At 38.8% G+C, this 21927-nt stretch overlaps 1 protein-coding gene across 9 annotated transcripts in view; it reads right to left on the reverse strand.

Moving 5' to 3' along the window:
* CLYBL (citramalyl-CoA lyase) overlaps positions 1-21927 on the reverse strand; it is a 231246-nt gene that overhangs the window by 33589 nt on the left and 175730 nt on the right. For 5 of the 9 annotated variants that reach the window (XM_080658596.1, XM_080658598.1, XM_080658599.1 and 2 more), the window contains exons 3-7: positions 12116-12304; positions 8133-8234; positions 6322-6415; positions 4845-5012; positions 258-382 (exon numbers count right to left, since the gene is read on the reverse strand). In XM_080658596.1, the coding sequence (XP_080514722.1) occupies positions 258-382; positions 4845-5012; positions 6322-6415; positions 8133-8234; positions 12116-12304 (678 nt within the window). The remainder of the gene's footprint in view (positions 1-257; positions 383-4844; positions 5013-6321; positions 6416-8132; positions 8235-12115; positions 12305-21927) is intronic. The other 4 variants (XM_080658601.1, XM_080658603.1, XM_080658600.1 and 1 more) reach the window with 1 other exon arrangement.

Raw genomic sequence — 21927 nt, forward strand, 5'->3', positions numbered from 1 at the left:
AACAGACTTCCTCTCTTTTCTCAAAGGCTGCCAACATAGCTTATGAAAAGAGAAAAATGAGAGATGTGAGAGCCAGTTGGTGAAATATTTAGGAACATGGCAGGGCAAATTTACCTTAGGCGAATTTCTCACTGATGAATATTGTCCCCCCCGATTCAAACCCTCTCCACCAAAATCATCCAAACAATGATTTTTTTCACTCCTCTCCACAGTACTTTAAACACCGGTTTCATCCAAGTCATTAATAAAACATTTACCTTTCCTAATTGTTGATGCTCCTTAAAGGCGGCGATCAGTTCTTCAGCCCACTTAATTTTTTCAGAGGAAGGAGAAAACTGCTCCTGGACGGCTGCAATTTGGTTAGGGTGTATCACCTGCTTACCTACAAGGGGATTAACAACACCGGGAACACAAAACAGAACGTCTTCACCATGAGAGGCTCCCGGATGCCTCACAGACTGTATGTAAAATAACTCATTATTTTACCACATTTAAAAAGAAAACAACAGCAATTGGGCAGGCTTCTCCAGAACACCACATCAGAACAAACACAACAATGGGAGTAATTGTGTTCCGATCCTATAGAAATGCCACCTTGGTGCAGATAATCTCTGTTTTAGCTACAGGTGGACTGACTAAGCAGCTCGTTGAATAACTGCTTTGGCTGGAACTTTAAAGGATAATGTCTGCAAATTAGAGTGATTATTTTGAAGTAAAGAAGAAAAATTTTATGTTAATTCTTTCTAATTTTTAAGTTGTCTTTGGCTTATTTGGCACCATTACCCTGCCTTCCACGATTTCTTTTAGAAGTCGTCTGTTGGTTTTCATAAAGCTTACAGAAGCAGATATTACAACTATATTAATATCAAATAGTGTCTCACAATAATAATTTATTTTTTTCCTCTTAGGTATGATATGTCATTTCTAACCACTAGTAGAAATTTAGATTTCAATGAGAAAATTTTGTTCAGTACAATAAACTAGAAGGCAGATTTAAACAGTGTGGTCCCTAAATTACTCCATTTAAAAATGTTTAAATAAAAATTACAGAAAGTTTCTTGACCTAAAAACATAACCAGATTTTCCCTTTTTTCTTATAGAATGAAGATTTTGTTTCCCTTTTACATAGATACTTAGACACCAGATGAAATCTTATCTTTGCAGTAATATCTTCTTTTTGAAGTTTAAGGATCTTAAATAAAAACATTATACAAAGATAAGAGTCACAGGATTCTAGGAAATCATGCAGTCATTAAAAAGAAACAGCTTAACAATCAGGGAAGAATGGAATCTAATCAGGTCATTAATAAAATGAAACATAATTTAATGTTATAATAATGTTGAGGTTATATTTTATTACATAATAAAATTATGGACATATTTGGTTCTTTAAAATGAATGTACAACTTAGTGATAACTTACTCTGCTAAGTATATTTGTTGGTATATCAATTTGCTTTGCTTTCAAAATAGTGTTTAACATTTAATCATTAGAAATTACAGTATATCATTGATGTTTTAAAAAAGGTGAATTCCTGTAACTGCCATTATTCTATCGAACAGAAAAAAGAACAATGTTTGTAAAAAATTTTTTTGTATTTATGAGTCTCCGTAAATAAATATAGTAATATCTTTTCTTACAGTGCCATAATTAAAACATCCTCACACTGCTATTTCATTTTTAATCTGTCAGCATATTAATAAAACATTAAAACACTATATAAATAAAGCTGCTTTAAATTATTTGAGGAATAATTTCTGGGAACAAATAACATCAGTGATGACAAATGAGAGCTTTTTTCAATAGTAGGTACTGAAATTATATTTAAATAATCTAATAGTTGTTACAATATTATTAATAAAGGATGTCAGTTCTGGTAGTCATTTTGTACTAATTGTTGGTCCTGAATTTTATAATTTATGTACATAATTTACACTGATGTGTAAAAAGCCAAATTTCATGGGAACTTCATAGTGCAGACATGATAATTTGAGGAGCAAGACACAAACTATTTAAAATACAGTAAAACTACTGATGGCTTGCAAGTACCCATATGTTGGTAATGAGGCTAATTTTAAGATATGCGTTAGGTTTTAGAAATTTATGAACATTTATTTGTGAAGTTATCTTTTGTTGAATCTTGTATACCCCAATAACTGAATATCGGACTTTGATGCCATGTGGGAGCAAAGCAAATATTTTATACAGAAGAGTTGTTATTGACAAGTTACTGAGAGGGTGCAAAATTGAAAGACATTAAAATTTATGACCATGAAATCCTTTTTACAGTACCACTTGATATATCATGCTTTAAATCAATACCTGTCAAGTCTTTTAGGTAACTGTATGATGCTGTCATTTTTGTCTCCTATAAAAGACTGCAAAAAAGAGGAAAACCTCTAGAGTTTCATATTTATAATCTTTCTTCTCAGCATGTAGTACTGGAGTCAGCTCTTAGAGCTTTATTCTAAGCTTTATTTTTGGTTTATTTTTATAAAAATAATACCTAAAGTTAACAGCTATTTTATACAGCCAATGCATTGATTTAAAATCTGCCTACATGGGTTGTGGCTCTGTGAAACAGACTACAGAAAAGAAACTACAACCACTGTTTCATGCATGGTTAACTTTAAAAAACTACAACTCATTAAAAATATATGTAATTTTTTAAAGTACAGAAAATCCCAATAACATAGACTGGGTGTTTCTTATCAGTGTTATGGATAACACAGTACTTCCATTGAATTTTAAACTTGCAACCACCTGCTTCAGAAAGGAGGTGTCTTCCTTCCTTCTTTCCTTCCTTCCTTCCTTCCTTCCTTCCTTCCTTGCTTCCTTCCTTCCTTCCTTTTTTTCATTACTCTCCTCCCTTCTTGTGCAAAGCCCAAGGTATGGAATTAAATGATAAATAATTAGGACAAACAGATTACAAGTGGCCTAAAATACTTATTAAATCATTTATTGTTTTAAAATACTACAAATAATCTCATATCTTATCAGACTAATTACCTTTTATTGGCATGTAGAAATATAGTTGGGACAACAAAGACCTTCTTTCTAAAAATTGCAAAATGGCCATAAAGTGTAGCTCTCTACTTTACTGACTTGCTTGAATATATAATGGGCACTGTACCCTCTGTGCCTCCCCATCCCCCCCTTCCATTTTTTGTGTGATTTAATACTCCCTGTTGTTGAGAAACAATAGTGCCAAGCCCATAAGCTCCTCATGCTGAGTTGGGCACAGTCTAGAAATTTAAATCTGATTTGAAATAACTTGTCTTCTGCGATTGAATTAGGGGCCAATTTAATGCAGTCCTGTATCTTGGAGAAACCCTCAAACTCCTTTGTAAGTTCCGGAGCAAACATTTACCCCAGAGGAGACTGAAGACAACCAGGTTATACTGAGTGATAGTGACAGAGGCCCACATCAAATTCAGCGTTTTCTGTTTCTTATTGCATTAGTGCTCACTTCAGAGCAACATCTGGCTGCTTGGCAGCCAATGCCGCACATTTTAGACCAACAACATCCGGGTCTATTAGATAGATTTCATGGAGTTTTTCTCCACCTTTTCCATTTGGGCCACGTCCTAACCAGTCGTTAGGAAAAGGCTGGTGTACAGGCCAGAGGGAAAGGACAGCCCCAGGACCAGGGCAGAAGCACTCTGTCTGTCTCAGTCACTGTTAAATGTAGGGAGGATTTGTTAATAGCTCAGATGACTGAAAAATATTTCCCTGTAAGAGATTGCAAGTATTTATTTACAAATTTGCGGGGGTCCCATTTTAACTCTTTATGTTAAAAACATAAAATCAAATGTCAAAGCTTTATTTAATTCTAATAAACCACTTAAGATGGTTTCTTAAGCCTTCAATTTTACTTTGGGTTAAATCATCATCCATTTAGATATCTTGTGCATTTAAAGTCACCTTAAGGCATGTTTCTTTAGTAACCCCTAACTGGACACATTTCAAAAATATTTTCCAAAGGGATAGCATGGATGCTTGTCTTTTTTCCTTATTATTTGGATACAATTCTGAGCATGATATTTCTAGAACGTGCAGCAGAAGGACAGATAAGAATAAAAGATTTTAGAGTGTTTTTTTAATCCATGGTTGCACATGTGTGTGTATGCAATTGCAGACATGTGTTTGGGTGTAGAATTCTATTGTGCTTTCTCAAAAAATAGATTTCTGTTGCAAAAACACAATTTTCGGTTGCTCCCTGGGCTCCTGGGGCCTGAGTGACCAGGCACACCAATCAACAGATATCCGCCTGCGCTCCAGGACCGGATTGTGAGGGACCCGCTGATCGCAGTGCCAGCCAATGCCCGTAGGTGTTGCCAGGTGCATAGACACATATCGGGAGGTGGGAGAGAAAGAAGGGGCTTGGAGTGGCAGATGAATAAAAACCTAGCTATGAGTGAAAAAAATAAAAAAGATATCACCAAAATTTTTTTCTGAAATTCATTAATATTTGGACTACCGGAGGAAATTTTTCTTCTCAACCCATCAACACAAACTCTTAAGGCAGTTCACCCAAAAATACTTCTACGACAGTCTCATCCCTCCCCTCGTGTCAGCAAAAACTGCAACAAAATACTTAAGAGGACAGAAAAAAAAATGGTCACTATTTTAAAGAGAAAATAAAATGAGTGATTTGCTTGTTGACTGGCAGAGCCAAAGAAAAACCTGACCATTTGTTGGGTGGGTTCTTGCCCTGAATGGCTTTTTCATGTTTCAGATAGTGGAATAGGTATGTGAACTACCTGGCTACCTTAAGGAGCACTGATTTCTGGAATGTTCGCAAATCTAGACAATGCTGTTCAAGATACCGTCGAGGACCATACCCGTAAATCCCATCGTAGCTCCTTCTCTCGCCTGCCTGAGAAGCCCCTCTTCGTCTCGAAAGTCGATGTACACCAGGTCTATGGCCTGTAGACCAAAGGCCTTCGCCACGACAATAATCTTTTGTCTGGCGTAGAGAATATCTTGGGTTTCTTTACTACTTGTTGCACCTGAAAATGGGATGTTTGCAGAAAAAGGAGAGAGGTTAACTTTGGAAACTGAACCCATACATCTCTTGTAAAAACTCAGTATGTAAGGATGTCTAAGTCCTCCTTGGAATTGCTGCCCAGTGAGGTGATGATTCAATATAAATGAAGAGGGATATGTGGAGGCAGAGTTAGACCTCATGTGTCCCTCTTGCAAGGCATCTTTCAGGATAATGACTGTGTGCACTAAGAAAAGGCCCCTCCCCCCTCTCAGGAGCCAGAATCATGAATGATTTGGTAGGTCGGTCAAGTGACTTCTGATATGTATATTTCCCTTTTGCCATCACTTGGAAATGGTCGGTCCAAAGGTAGCACCGCAAAAGGTGGCCACATGGCTGTGAAAGGAAATGGTTAAGTTCTTTCACGGAGCCCAGAGTTTCACATGCTGTGGCTGCAATGCCCTGTTCTCACTGAGGTTCTGAGCCAGATACTTCGGGGTTTGGATGGAGAACTTAGAGAAATGAAGGGCACTCATTTTGAGATGCAGAAAGTCTCCACTAAACTATTGGTGATACTAAGTCCCCTGGAAAGACTGGTATTAAAATAAGTTCCTTTTATTTTCACCCTGGGGGTGGGAGGGAGTGTGTTTACATTTGCTCAGGGAAAGCTCCTGTCTCGGGTCACTGGGACTGTGGCTCTGAAACACCTGTGACCTTGGCTTCTTTTCCAGATGCACCGTCTCTGGTTGCACATGCACTCAGACCAGGGGCATTGTGCCCAAATGATGGGGAAGATCAGTGAGAACAGGCATGCATACTATCTCAATGAATATTTAATAATAAGAGTTCTGAAATAGATTTGAGGAGGTATTTAAAATCTATTTTAAATAATATTTACATACTCCATTTAATATAGAAAATTATTCAGTAGAGCATATGTGAAATTGCTTTAAATTTGTGTTAGGGGCCTCAATCCCCTTTACACTGATGTGAAAACAAAATATTTAAGCAACAGAGAGGATGTTCACATAATACTTATTATGAACAAAGTAGATGCTGTCTCTTCCCGGACACGTCTGAGGCTGCAACAGCCTTTGTATTAGTTATTTTATAAATGAATAGACATAATGGTGTTGTGTTCTGAAAGCAGGACAACGGTGAGGTGTCTTAAATTATCAGGAAGTGTTGTCCATTCAGCTGAAAACCATTGTCATGGTTGGCAAATATATTGTCATGTAAATGTCCGTTTGTGAAGGGGCCCAAGAAAAAAAGTATACATGTATACACAGAAAGAATGAGAGAGAGAGAGAGAGAGAGAAATGAGTCTTTGACACCTATGCTGGCTCGAAAGTCTTCTCCTCCGAAAACGACAGCATCTAGAAAAAGGCCCACTGGAGGCCCGGCCTTTACTGCTTCTTTGCACACTGCCTGTAAAAGAGCAGAGCAGAACATCTCACAGAAACACACGAAGGAGAGGGAAGCAGCATGGTATAGATTCAATACCAGAAAGATCCAGCTCTGAATACAAGACAGTTTGTCTGAAAGCAGTCCTAAAAATGCAGCCCCAAATCACCCCTTTCGAAAGGCATTTAACATTGTTCAAGATAAGTATGCTGTATACATTGGCTTTGCTTTAATGGATTATATTAATATAGCCATTAACATACATTAATATAGTTATAATGTTTGAATTGTAGTTCATCCAATTTCTAGAAAAACTTGGAGTTAACTCAGTTTGATTGTACTATAAATAATTTATATTTTTCCAAAATTTGTTTTTGCTTTAAGAGACTCAAACCATACACATAAAGCCACAGGAAAGAAGGAAAGAATTTTTAAATCAAACTAACTGGATTATTTGCATTAGGATCAAGATTTCTTAGTAAGTGGTTTTAGGATTAAAGACACACAATACAAAAATCTACAATGCCAGAGGGGAAAACAAAAATGCAACAAGTCACCCAAGACATATTAATAAGCAACTTTGATATTTCTATGTGAAATAAAGATAAATGACATTCGTTGCAGACAGAACTGTGAACCTACAAAGGTTCATGCTAATATATGTGGGTGGGGATGACATGAGAAACCCGTGAGGACTCTGCTGGTTAATTTCAGGGGTTGTAAGTGCTTCTCAGTACGTTATGGAATAAAATGACAAAACAGTGCTAAAAATTAAATCGTTATATGAATCTAGCTGCATCTAAAAGATACGCTTTGATTATATTCCCAGAATTCTAGGGTGGGCTTGGAAGAATCTATGGTTAGTGGTGTAAACATGCGTGAAGTAGCTCCCTAAACATTTGCACTCTGCCCCCCTCCTGCATGGTCCAGTAGGTCTCAGAGTTTCCTCTCAGAGCGTTTGCTCACATATTACCTCTCCAATACAGCTCAACTATCTTTTTATTTTGTTTTGTTTTTAGGAATTTCTTTTCTCGTGCTCTCCGGGATAGGGTGCTACATTGATGTTCACAGGTCAGGTGTAATGTGAGGCATATTTTGGAAAAACATTTTAAATGACAACCGATAAAGGGATTTTTTTACAAGCTAGCTATTAATTTGTTAAGGCAAACAGCTCGATGCAACCAAGAAATGCTGGAAAACACTTGGGTAAGATAATCTTCCTGATATATATTAGGAAATAGTTTATGTTCTAATGTGGTAAACTGAAATATTATACCACAAATTATTGGCATATACTAACTAGCAAATAGTAATGTTATCAACTGGACTTTATGGATGATGTTGCTACAGAGACCAGAAAGTTTCCCAATAAAAGACAATTGCTACATAGGATAATTGAAAGTTAATGCATAAGGGTGACAAAATAAATTTTCATGCATATTTAATCTATAAATGTAATAATTCAAAGCACATATTTTACATAGTGGTTATTAAATTAAAATTATTGCTAGGAATCTACAATTTAAATATTTAGGACTGGGAAGTTCTTCCTTGCTACTTAGTCAATTTCTTTCTTTTCTAAGATGCTCACAACCTGGTTTTGGATAATTACAAATAATAAATTGTGCTCAAGATTTACTTTGCTTATACATCTTTTCAGAAAAATATTTTAAGTTAATATTGAAGAGTTCTCTTTAGGTAATAAAATACTAACTTCTAAGCCACATTAGGGTTTTCTTACCTTAAAATTGAGCAAACCCATTGCGGTTTCCACAAAAGGGATTAAATTCATAGGTTGTTCAAGTTTTCGGCCTTTTAAGTAGAATGAAAATTTATCTGAAAACTAAAATCAAAATTGTCATAGGTAATTAGTGAGGGAAAATGTATAACCACTGGAATGTAGACATAGAAGTAGTATTTAAGTCTTTGACCTGAGGAAGTAATATCCCAGCCTCTTTCGTCCACACAAAAGAATTTTAAAAAAGAAAAGAAAAAAGAGGAAAGACCAAAGGAAAAAAGGTAACAAAGTTCCCACCAAACTAAATAGTAAAACCCCAAGCATTATACTTTTCTTTTTCTAAAGGAGCAATTTGAGGCCTAGGACTTAGAACTGGAAGGAGAGATTCTTGAGTTTAAATGCTTCCCTTAAAAACATATTTATTTAAGACCTCTCACCCTCACTTTTAAAATGCAAGTGGTGGGCCCCTAAAACAATGCCGCCTTGCCCTACCTGCCATTCTGTTTTTGTTTCATACCCAGCACTGACATCAGTGTAACTGCTCAGCCTTCTACGTGGAATCCGTATTATTCATTATCGTACCATTACCCTTTGTTCAAGAGGGTTTTCTTCATAATTTTTTAGCTTACCTAGGAAGACCTTAAAAAGGAAGTTTAATTCTTTGAAGACCAAAGCTCGCCAATTTTTTCCATGAGACCAGTTCACAGCTAGCTCTGTGCTGCCAGTGGGGTAGCCCAAATTCCAAAATCTATCATCTGGAAACATACAAAAGCTCTTGCACAGACACCACCCCCCCCCTTTCAAAAGGAAAAAAAAAAAAAACTCACCACACTCTAAATTGTAAATCTATTATGTCTATCTAGATCTAATAAGATGTGGGAAGATTAAAAAACACACACAGGTATGACAAAGATATTTTTGTAAATAAAGATGAAAACATATATATCCATTTTAAATTTAAGGAATATTCATCCATTAATGGATATCAAAGGAAAAGGGAATTTTAATCATCTCTCCATTCAGTCTCAGTTGGGTAAATCATATCTAAGAGATTTGCATAAATATAAACCATCAAAGACTTTTCATCTTCAAAGGGGGTTTCAAGACCCTATAAGCTTTGTACTGTAATCATCGCAGGTCACCACCCTGCAGGAATAGGGCTGCTATGGCAACATAAAAAAACTAATGCTTAAGGCTTAGCATAATATTCTGACTAATAGAAAGGAAACTCATTTTAAAAGCTGGCAGCCTATTTACCAGAAGCAGGATTAGAGGTGTTATTTCCCCTTTTAGCTGCCCCCTCCTTGCCTGTGCAGCACCCCCCCCCCCCTAAAAAATCTAATCACTGGGATCTTTAAAAAGCTTTTGAGCAATTTGCAGTAACTTTACAATTAGGCTAAAATAAATCACAGCTTTCAGTAATGAAGAATTATTCCCAGTTGCTCCCACTGCCCCCTCCCTTCCTCCGTCACCATCATCATCACCTCCTTAGTAACTTTGCAAGGGAAGGAATAACTCAACCGAAATAGCAAGAAAGAAGAGAGGGCTACAATTTAAGGGGACAAAACGTATAGTATCCCATGTAAATGAAAATAAAACATAATTTATGTTGCATTTAAAAGCTAGAAAGTAGGCAGTGACATATTGGTGGTTTTGGTGTTACACATCCAGTGGAGGGATTCTTTTTTCTCATTAAAAAAAAAAAAATCTTGCAATGTTACTTGCTCCACGGTTTGTGATAATAGTTATAATTATAAAAACCATCAAGTTTAAAACTAGGTAAACACTCTACAATATATTCCCTGTTCTCAGTGAGAAAAATCTCAACGCCTTTTGTTTTTAAGCCAATAGGGACATTTAAAAATTAAATATTCCAGCCCATCCTTCTTCCCCTCCTCCCCTTCTTTCTTAAAAAATTGCATTAAGTACGCACACAAAAGGTAACTAGTGGAGAAGTTTCAATTAATTTTTTCAAAAGGAGACGATTAAATGTTTCCGGCCTGGTAAAGTGTTCATTTCAGCGAGGTGGAGGGACTGGGGGCAGGGGCGGGGGGTGGAGGAAGGAAAAGAAGGGGGGAAAATCACAAAGAGATTGGGGAGGAGATGAAGTAGCAAGGCTCAGCAATTCTTTCAATTCCAGTGCACACCCAATAGTGTGTTGGAAGAATGCACACTGTTCGGGATTTGTGGGAGAATTGTCCCACGACAAAGGAGGCAGAGTCACGCTTGTTATAGTCCAATAAGCCGTGCCAGTCAAACAAGAACCCACACTAGCGACAAAAGGCCAGCAAGAGATTCTCACACAAAAGAAAACAAGGAAGCCCATCTTTCAGTTGTGCATCAGGCTCTGGATTTTATGCTTCACATAAATACAAACGGAGAGGAAAAAATAAACAGCCCAAAAGACTTCTGTTAACTAGAAATCCTATTTAGATTTCGGTACGTTCCTCACATCCAGGGATTTAAAACAGGGAACAGAAGCTTGAACTGAAGGCTGGGGTGGGTCCTCTCCCCTCAAATGAGGGTAATAACGGTGATAAATAGACATTAACTATGAAACCAAAAGGGAACAGTGACTTTGGATTCTATTTCAATCAATTTAAGACACATTCAAGGGTAGAAGCCCTTGAAGATATTAACCTAGTATAACCAGTATCTCCCGGCCTCTGAGAGTTGACCTTGGAGAGGAGAGCTCTAGTGTAGAGACTAAATATGAGTCATTGAACACCTGGCTCAGAAGGCACCAACATGGAGCTGTCCAGCTGAAGAATAATGGCAGCTGCCTATGCAATTCTAAATTCTATAGTAGCTGCATTAAAAGAGTAAAATGAAGCAATTAACATTATTAAAACCCAATGCAGCCTAAATATTATCATTTCAACATGTAAGAGGTCAGGGGACTACAAAATCTTCAAAACCCCATGTGTATTTTACACTTCCAGGACATCTCAATTTGGACTTGCCACATTTCAAGTTCTGGGTACCACATGTGCAGGCAGCCACAGCATTGGAAAGCACAGGTCCAACGTATCTATGTGCATTAAAAAGGTGACCAGTTTCCTCGGGTGTTACAACTACTCAGTGTATTGCTACAGTTGCAGCCGCAGCCTTAGAGTAATCCCAGATGTGGCATCAAAATCACCACTTTCCACACGCCCTTACCACACTTTCAGCATTTACGTGTCACAGGCCCTCTGCCCTGGAGTGGCACAATGGAATGTTATTTTATTCAGCAGAGATCTGCAGAATCATAGCACCCCTTAAGTAAAATCTCACCCTCCCCCTCGCCCCATTTTAACAATGAAAACAATCATAGTATAATTAGGCCCATTTCAAAGTTTTCTTAAGTAATTTGACATGCCAGGTTTTTATTGGCCGAAAAGTCTGTCATGAAACACAAACACACCTGTCAGCAATTTAAAAAGGAGGAACTAGAGAACTGTTCAGGAAATAATATCTGTGCTAATTAAAACCACTAGTTAAAAGCTTCCTGTTTATTCCTCTATTTGCCCTAAGGAGTGACCTTTACCTCTCTTCCTCCAGTTCATTTTTTCATTTGTGGCTAATGTGCTTTCTCTGTCTATGCTGTCTTCCAATGAATCTGGCTGGGTAAGGCCCACTTACAGCACTGTTCTCCCAGGTGGAGGGTTGGGGCCTGGTAAGAAGCTATCCAATTCTCAGGCAAGCTAGTTTTCAAGGACTGCTCTGTAAGGGCTGCTGAGGACCCTGTGCTGTCCAGTCCACAAATCTGATGAGGGAGCAGAGGCATCATTTCAGGAGTAGAGTTGTCCCGTTAGAACACTTTGGGCAAAGCCAGGTTCTCTGTGGGTGAAGAATATGGTCTCTTGGGCTCACTCCTTTTTATGAATTCCCTTTCGGCTCTGTGCATGTATTTTCAAAACCGGCAGCACCCAAATGCTTCCTTTCTGCTACTCCTTCTTAGCCAGTCTTGAGTCTTTAATTCAAGCAAAGCATTAACTACTCACCCACTGGATTTCTTCAGGACCTTCTACCTTGGGTAGCATTAGGCTGGAAGGAAGGACCCGGGACTGCAGAAGGGTCTCCAGGTCTTCTTCAGCCAGACCACTGGACACTGAGTTGATTCTCACACACTTTTCGGTTGGGCCCAGATCAAAGTCTTCAAGAGTTTTTACTATTCTTAATCGAGCTTCATTCTGTAAGTGTTGAGAAAATGAATCTCCTGAGTATATTCATCATTGAGAGGAAACGATCCAGCTGTCTGTGAAACTGTTATGTGGATTCAAGCCTGAGCACCATTACTATATCTACAACTTTCCTGTCTACCAACTACTAGTAAATGGTATTTGAAATAAGTCATCCGATCTGATTGATTTCCAGACTTCATCCAAGGTGACTTGGAACATAGGTGATGGTCACTGTAATGTATACTAGCATACTTTTAAATAGTAGTATCATTTTGCTCATTAACATTACTTCTCAATTGCAAAAGTAAATTAATTAATAGGTAGCATTTATCAAGCATTTACTTGGTACAAGGCATGGTTCTATGTCTTCTATCTGCTATTTCTCATTTAATAAATATGAGAAGCTAGATAATATGGATAATGGCAATCTCATCTGTCAGCGTAATCACATTAGGGGAAAAAATTTGTTTTTCTTTTTCCATATGCTTCATGCTTTTTTACTCACTTTTTTAAAATATTTTTTTTGCAATGGAGTTGAATCTTGACACTTAATTAGGAAGGAACTCATAGGAAACTGACACTCCACACTATAAAAAAGCTCCAACTTATTCAAAAGGAAGGCAGTAATATCACCAAGAAACCCCTTCATGAAGTGGAGGGAAATATACATGTTTTTCCTTTGATTTGACAGTCTTTGCTCCAGTTAAAGAAAACTGAAAGGTTGAAAGCCTGCCTCAGTATCTGAATTGTCCTTAGCAAAACTATATGAAACCAAACATGTTATTGATTGGCTTTGAGTTGGGGGTGATGAAGGTGAGGGGAGCCGGGAAAGGAGTGATTGAGGGGGTGGGGGTTGGAGTTGAAAGAAAAGTACTTTGAGGTCATTACTTCCTGCCTATTTCAGTTTCAAAAACAAATTCCTCCAACTTGCCAACAGCCCTCAACTAATTCTCGTTGTCAGAATGAACACGTATCAAAAGTAGTTTCATTTGGGAAGAGATTTTATGATACTAATAAAACTTTAAAGCTTCTCACTGCTGATGAATGTGGTTTAAAAAGAAAAGTTTTAACAATATGCAGCCATGTGCACAGCAATACTTACCTAGGAAAATAGCAAACCGGAACGGTGACAAAAAAGAATGATTTGAGCTGATATTGAATCTAAGTCTAATCAACAAGACAAGCCAGGACAGTAGATTTAAACCAGACGGAACTGGGCCTACGACCCTATGGAAGCAGGGAAGGCTTCCAAATGTGGTCCGAGTTAAACAGTGTGAGGAAACGGTAGCTTAGAGTTGTCAGGTCAGATGGAAACAGAGTATGTAGGACAGTTTAAGACGGCTCCGTGGAGTCCTGATTTACAGAGTTCCGATTGCCAATAATTAGACCAAGCTTAGGCAAAAGCAAGAGAGTGCTCACACGAGCTAACGTGAGGTGACACAGCCACAGTGGCCTGGTTCCACACCATGCTGTTGGCCATTCCACGGCTGTAAAACTCATCCACTCCTTCACCATGCCCTCTTGTTACATCCACTAAATACAAAGATCCTGAAGGTGAAAAGCAGACGTTAACTCAATGTCATGGTTCCAAGGCTGTCTAGAATTTCAATGCTTCCAGCTCTTGGGCAGTGCATGTACTTAGATCCCTGGCCTCAGAGAACCTAAAATGTGCTGTGCTCCATGTAGCCTGCACAACCACAAACTCAGGATTGCTACAGCTCATAAACATTTCAACTTGCAGGATTTCTTTCAATAGCAGGCCGAGCTTGTGAAGGTTTGCTATTTTCTGTTGGGACAATGAGTGGAGAATGGAAGGGAACTCACTAGATCATTTAGGCTGAAATGCATTTTAAAACTAGAGCTATTGGAATCTTCACCTCCATTCTCTGCTTTAATCTGCCTGTGTGCACAAGGACACAGGATCACTGGCAACATCAACTTCCTACATTGTTAATGTTGGTGTCAAACAAGATGTAACCTCTAAGTTGTTTTGCTGTTTCACTTGGATTTGAAAGGGGACTGTTTGTTCAAAGCTCATGTTCTAAACCCGTTGATTTTTACCTCCAGTCAGATTGCCATGGTTTCAGCACATTCCAGTTTACTTAGTAAAATTCTGCCCTTGTGAAATTGGCTGCAAACGAAGTACCTAATTCCAACTTTAGGCATAATCTGATTAGTACTTTTCCTGTTATAATAATGAGCAGCAAATAATCAGCATTTTATTAGACATTTTCCCCCCCTACTTCTGGCTCAGAAATAAAACCGAGCTCTTTCCACTTCATCATTCTGTACCTTTCCAAAAAAATAAAAAGATGGCTTTGGAGGTATATTGCCACACAACACTCTTATTAACAGGCTGTTGCTTGCTGCAATTTACATAAACTAAGTGTGCATCCCTCTGCCATGTATCCCAAAATATCCAATCATGGAATTCACACCAACCAACAAGCATGTTGATTTTTTTTTCTTTTTGGTACTTTAATGGTGAAATATGTTACTGTACTAGCAAACATACCCATGCCATCTGTCGGGTGAGAGGAAGGCAGTTTCTAAGAACAATTAAGTTTAGTTCTGGGTGTTCAGCTAGAGAGAGCCACAGTCCACCCAGTTGTGAAAAGAAAGAAATTGGGTTCATTTCGTTCTCTGCCTTTCCCTCTCTCCCCTCTAACTTCTTGCTAACATCTCTCTCTCTCATCTCCATCTCCTCACTCCCTTTCACATTTCTCTCTTTTTCTCCCCTCCTGTTTGGCCCTGACATCCTTTCATTTCTATCTTGTTAGGGGATTAGCAAAACACAGCCCAGCAGCCACCATCTCCTCAGAAGGGCTGGCTAGGTGATCTGCTGAGATTATTGGGAGCCGAGTGCGCCCTGGAGAAAGAAGGAAGTGAAAACGAAAGTAAAAAGAGGCCACTCAAAAAAGATCTTTTTGGGGGCCGGGGTAGGGGAATGTCATACTCTGGTAGCAAAATGGGTTGTTCAAAATGAGGTTTAGATGGAACCGCATTCTAAACGTGCTAACACGACAGGATGGCTTTGGTGAGCGCTTCTTGTGTAGGATGAACTTGTTCCCCTAAGAACTGACAACCTGGAAAGGTCGGAATAATGGAGCGAAGGCCTTTAGCAACAGTTACATTAGGTCTTTGCAGAAACTAATCAGCACCGTGTGTTCTGTAGCAGGTCTGATTCTAGGTGGGCCCTGCAGAGGTCACGGAGAAAGCTGGCCCGGATCTGAATCTTCCCAGGGCCCTGGTCAAAAAGGGGGTGCTAAGCAAAGTTCCCGCATTCAATCGATATTCCGTGCCAAGGGCTGCTCAGTGCAGTGGACCGGTGGCTAATAAACTTGTCCTTCTACATAAGCCACCGTATTATGTGACTGTGTCTGGGCCAGGAACCAAGGCGTGCTATGATTTCAGAGCCTGGGTCCTTGTCACCTGGGGAAGAGACACGCTCCGGTGACGTAAGAAAGCGGATAAATCAACCATCACCGAGACCTGCAGACTCCGAAATTAAAGGAGAAAATATGCGTGCAGTTGGTTCAATTGGCACCCATTAAAGCTAATAACTAATCATCCTCGCAAGTTTCTAGCTCAGAATGATCAAATCTGCAAAGAAAACAACATCCGTCCACTTTTACACTCCAGTGGAAGAGGTGGTCCCTCGCGGCGGGGTGGCACAGTCTCGCCATCTGGAGAATAAATCGAGTGTGAAGTACAGTATAGTTTGGGACCAAGCTCCGTGGCGGCAGCTCAGCAGTCAGTTCATTAGTTCCAAACTTCCAGGGATTAGAGCCGCATCAATTCTACTGTCGGATACGAAGAGACAGACCGGATTCAGATTCAAGGAGGATTGTGACAACCAGGAGGAGCCCCTTGGGCTTATTTATAAAACTACAAAGTATAAACAGACCCAAATAAGTGCCTTAAATAATAGCATTATCACAGTTTCATAACATCTGAATTAACACCTTTCCCTTCCATCCCCCCTCCCCCCCCCCACACACACACACAAACGCACACACTGAAACCTTGTATGTTAATGTATAGTCATTTTCAGAGGAAATCGCAAAGACTACCCGGATGCAACAGGAGCAATGAGAAAGAAAGCTGTGCAGCCGGACCTAGATTTGGTAATTAAGAAATACCAAAGACTTTCTAGACTCCAGGGAGATGCATAACACTTGTGATTTTTAAAAATGTGTAATTAATATTTTCATCCTGCAAAAGGCACGCTGCCACACTGCATATCCAAAATGATATGCGAATCCAAAACGATAGTGAATTCTATCTTTTCTGAATTGGTCCAGCTCATCTCATTTCCATTTTATCTAATTCCTAAAATGATGTCACAGGCATGGAGTGGAACAAATTTTTGGCAGAAGGGCTAGATATCAGGATCAATATAAATTTTTTTTGAAAAAATTTGAGAACGTTTGAAATAAATTCTGAGTGAATCATTCCATTTAAGGTCTCCTTTATATAATTTCTTTTCATACATTTATATTAAAAAACAGAAGTGCTTGTGACATAAAACATGTCATAACTAAGTAAATTATATTTTTGTATTTTTCTTATAAATGTATAAAATTTATCATAATCACAGAGACTTGTAGTGACTGCTTGAAAAATAAAGGCAAATAAATTCTCCTTAATTATTACAACCTGGTAGTGTTTCTTTAGGCAAGATGATAGTGTTGAGTTTTTTATACCATTGAATTTTTCACATGAAAAACAAATCTTGGGTTGCCTGTTTTGAAAGCAGAAAATCTGCAACATTATTGAACATACCATGAGTTAACTGGTTTGAAATTTCATTCATTAGTAACACTGCAGGCACAGTCAACAGAAGAAAAAAATAAATAAATTGGACTTTATGAAACATTAAAAAAATTAAAAATGTATAAAAGGCAACCAACAGAATGGGAGAAAATATTTGCAGATCATATATCTGATAAATAATTAATATCTAGTACATATATATAACTCCTAAAAGTCAACAATAAAAAAACAATATAATTAAGAATTGGGCAAAGGACATGAATAGATATTTCTTCAAAATAAGATAAATATATAAATGGCCAGTACCCACATGAGAAGATGCCCAGTATTATTAACCATTAGGGAGACAAAAATCAAAACTATAATGAGATACCACCACACCCATCAAGATGGCTACTATTAAAAAACAACAACGACAACTACAAAGACAAAATAACAAGGGTTGGTGAGGATGTGGAGAAATTGGAACTCTTGTGCACTATTGGTGGGAATATAAAATGGTACAGCCACTATGGAAAATAGGATGGTGGTTCCTCAAAAACTTACAAATAGAATTACCGTCTCATCCAGCAGTTTGACTTTTGGATATATAACCAAAAGAATTAAAGACAGGGTTTCAAAGGGATTTGTACACCCATGTTTATAGCAGTATTATTCACGACTAAAATGTGGAAGAAACCAAAGTATCCATTCATAGAAGAATGGATATGCAAAATGTGTTTATTTTATAATCGAAATATTATTCAGCTTTATAAAGGAAGGAAATTCTGACATACGCTACAACATGGATAAACATTGAAGGCATTATGCTAAGTGAAATAAGCCAGTCACAGAAAGACAAATATTATATGATTCCACTTATATGAGGTAATTAGTCAAAATCACAAAGACAGAGAGTAGAATGGTGATCGCCAGGGGCTGGGGGAGGGGGAAAGAATGGGGAGTTATTGTTTAACCCAGTACACGAATTCGTGCAATGGTGGGATCCCTCGGCCTGGCCTGTGGGGATCGGGCTGAAACCGGCTCTCCGACATCTCCCGAGGGGTCCCGGATTGCGAGAGGGTGCTTCTTGGGTGACGCACCCCAGAATTGGGCTCCCTCCTCTCTGGTTCCGGGTGCGTCACCCAAGAACCACCGCTGCCAAGTGACCACAGCTTGGCAGCTCCTGCATTGAGTGTCTGCCCCCTGGTGGTCATTGCACATCATAGCTATTGGCTGGTTGGCGGTCATTTAGGCTTTTATATACAATGAGTGGCCAGATTATTATGATCTCTGAACACATAATAATCTGGCCACTCAGTGTATATCTTATATAATAAAAGGCTAATATGCAAATTGTCCCCTCGACCAGGAGTTCGACCAGCAGGCAGGCTGGCCAACTGCCCATATCCCCTCCCCCTGTGTGTGTATGTATATATATATATACACACACACACACACACTGAGTGGCCAGATTACTATGCATTCAGAGATCATAATAATCTGGACACTCAGTGTATATACTAGTGGCCCGGTGCATGGATTTGTGCACATCAAAAGGAAATTAATTAGAAGAAAGATTTGTGTGGTAATTACATTATTGCAAAAAATTACATGTCAAAATAGTATGTATATTATAGTATTATAAAATTAAAACACGCGTGGGATTGGTGCCAGTGAGAAATTTATATGTACCGTGTATGTGCGAGTCAACATGTATTTTTAAATTGCCAGTGCATGTCTTATGTACCCGGTCGGTCAGTCAGACAGTCAGACAGATGGTCACTTAGCCTTTTATATATGTAGACTAGAGGCCCAGTGCACAAATTCGTGCACAGGTGGGGTCCAGCCAGCCCACCCCTATCGGGGTGGGGGGGAGTGGATTGGGGGCAGGGCTGGCCAGAGGGAGGGGCTGCAGGCAGTTGGCTGGCTGGCCCTGCCCCCTGGTTGAACTCCCAGTTGAACTCCCGGTCGAACGGACAATTTGCATATTAGCCTTTTATTATATAGGATAGACTAGAGGCCTTTTATTATATAGGATAGTTCCTCAGCCTGGCCTGTGCCCTCTCACAATCTGGGACCCCTCAGGGGATGTCGGAGAGCCGGTTTTGGCCCAATTCCCACAGGCCAGGCCAATGAGCTCCACTGGTGCATGAATCTGTACACCGGGCCTTTAGTATGCATATAAGATCTTTGGTTAATCTCTTCCTGCCCTCCCCCCTGAGATTCATCAGTCTATTCCATGTTTCCATGCCTGTGGTTTCCACTCCTGCATTGAGCATCTGCCCCCTGGTGGTCAGTTCACGTCATAGCTACCGGCCAGTTGGCCAGTCGCTTAGGCTTTTATATATGTAGACTAGAGGCCCAGTGCACAAAATTCATGCATGGAGGGGGGATCCCCTCAGCCTAGCCTGCACCGGGGATCGGGCCTAAACTGGCAGTCGGACATCCCTCTCACAATCCGGGACTGCTGGCTCCTAACTGCTCACCTGCCTGCCTGTCTGATCACCCCTAACTGCCCCCCCCCCCTGCTGGCCTGGTCACCCCCAACTGCCTCCCCCCCGCTGGCCTGGTCGCCCCTAACTGCCCCCCCCCCCCCCGCCAGCCTGGTCGCCCCTCACTGCCCCCCCCCACCCCTGCTGGCCTGGTCGCCCCACGCAGCCTGCTGTTCGGTCATCTGATCAGTTGTTTCGGTCATGATAGCCCCTGGCTTTTTATATATTAGGATGGGTATAGCATTTCAGTTTTACAAGATGAAAAGAGTTATGGAGACAGATAGTGGTGATGGTTGCACAATAATATGGGCGTATTTAATAACCACTGAACAATGTACTTAAAAATGGTTAAGATGGTAACTTTTGTTATATGTATTTTACAACAGTTAAAACAGGTAAAAAATGCACTTAATGCATCTCACAAATTATTACATTCCGTGTAATATTACATGATTACTTTAAAAACATAGATTTTGGTAGAGCAAAGTTTCTGATGTGTTAATTATGAAAGATACATTAGTACATAAGTTTATAGTAAAATGCTCAATCAGTTTTCATTAAAAAACCAAGGAGGCACAGGATGTATATGGATGGATGGCTCATAATATGTAATTGCCATTTCTGCCCCTCAAATATTTAATGAAAAAAGAAAAATTTCTATCAAAAAAACCCCCCACTAAAATATAATAAATCTATAAAAAATTATTTTGAAGGTCTATGAGCAATTAAAATGTTTTTAAAAGACATTAAAACAATGGCTTTAACTTGTTAGACAGGCCTATATTTTTGAAAAATTTCATAGAATGCACACTTAAAATTTGGCATTTCATTGTGTATGAATTTTACCTCAAAGGACAAAGAGAATGGTGAACAAATGTTGGGCTCTAGTCAAAGATAAGCACACAGTGTATTTAAGGAGAAGTGTACTGCTTCTTTTGCAACATACTTAGAAATGAACTTAAAAAGTAAATGAATACACTTGAAACAAATATAAAATGGTATTGAATATCAACTATAATTTTAAAAAAAGTAAATGAATTGATGGATGAGTAGAGGCACAGATACATGGATATATATTAAAGCAGGCAGAGTCAAACATTAACGGAGAGTATAGGAGGTGAGTATATGGGTATTCCCTGTTCAATCTTTCAACTTTTCTGATGTTTGACATTTTTGTAATAAAACATGGGAAATTTTAAAAAATCTGTCTAAAACGTTGAGACATAATTTCTAGAGCTGGTTGATGAGTAGTACATGGGGGCTCTTTACACTATTCTCTTTACATTTGCATATATTTGAATATTTCCACTACAAAATGTTAAAAATTGGTTAATGATTTGAACTTCATTTTACTTGTTATTTGTGGGAAATAATTTTGGGGGAGATTATTTTTAGGCTTGTGATTTTTTTCTAATAGCTTCATTGAGATAAAATTCAAATGGCATAATACACCTATTTAAAGTGTAAAATTCAATGGCTGTTAGTGTATTCACAGAGTTGAGCAACCACTGCCATATCCAATTTTAAAATATTTGTATCTTCCCAAATAGAAACCCTATACTCTTTAGCAGTCACTTCCATTTCCCTCTGCTCTGGGCAGTGGTCGGCAAACTGCGGCTCGCGAGCCACATGCGGCTCTTTGCTCCTTGAGTGTGGCTCTTCCACAAAATACCACGTGCGGGCGTGCACGTACAGTGCGATTGAAACTTTGTGGCCCATGCGCAGAAGTCGGTTTTCGGCTCTCAAAAGAAATTTCAATCGTTGTACTGTTGATATTTGGCTCTGTTGACTAATAAGTTTGCCAACCACTGGCTCTGGGTAACCACTAATCTACTTTGTGTCTCTATAGATTTGCTTATTTTGGACACTTCATAGGCATGAAATCATGCAATATGTGATTTTTTGTGACTGGTTTCTTTCACTTAGTACAATGTTTCAAGGTTCGTCATGTTGTAGTTTGTATCAGTATTTCCTTCCTTTTTTATTGTGAAATAATATTCCACTGTATGGATATACCACTTTTGCTTGTCTATTATCAGTTAATGGACATATGGTTTGTTTCCACTTTTGGCTATCAGGAAAAATGCTTCTATGAATATGCATGTACAAGTTTTTATGTGGACATCTGTTTTCATTTCTCTTGGACACATACCTAGTAGAAATTGGAATTGCTGGGTTATATGGTAACTTTATGTTTAATTTTTTGAGGAACTGTTAACAAAGTGGCTGTGCCAATTTTCATTTCTAATAGTAGTGTATGCGGGTTCCAATTGCTCTATAGCCTCACCAACATTTGTTACAATCTTTTTGACTAGAGCCATCCTGGTGGGTGTGAAGTATCTCTCACTATGCTCACTATGGTTTTTATTTCCCTGATGACTA

Source organism: Plecotus auritus, assembly GCF_963455305.1.
Source record: "Plecotus auritus genome assembly, chromosome: 3".
NCBI lineage: Eukaryota > Metazoa > Chordata > Mammalia > Chiroptera > Vespertilionidae > Plecotus > Plecotus auritus.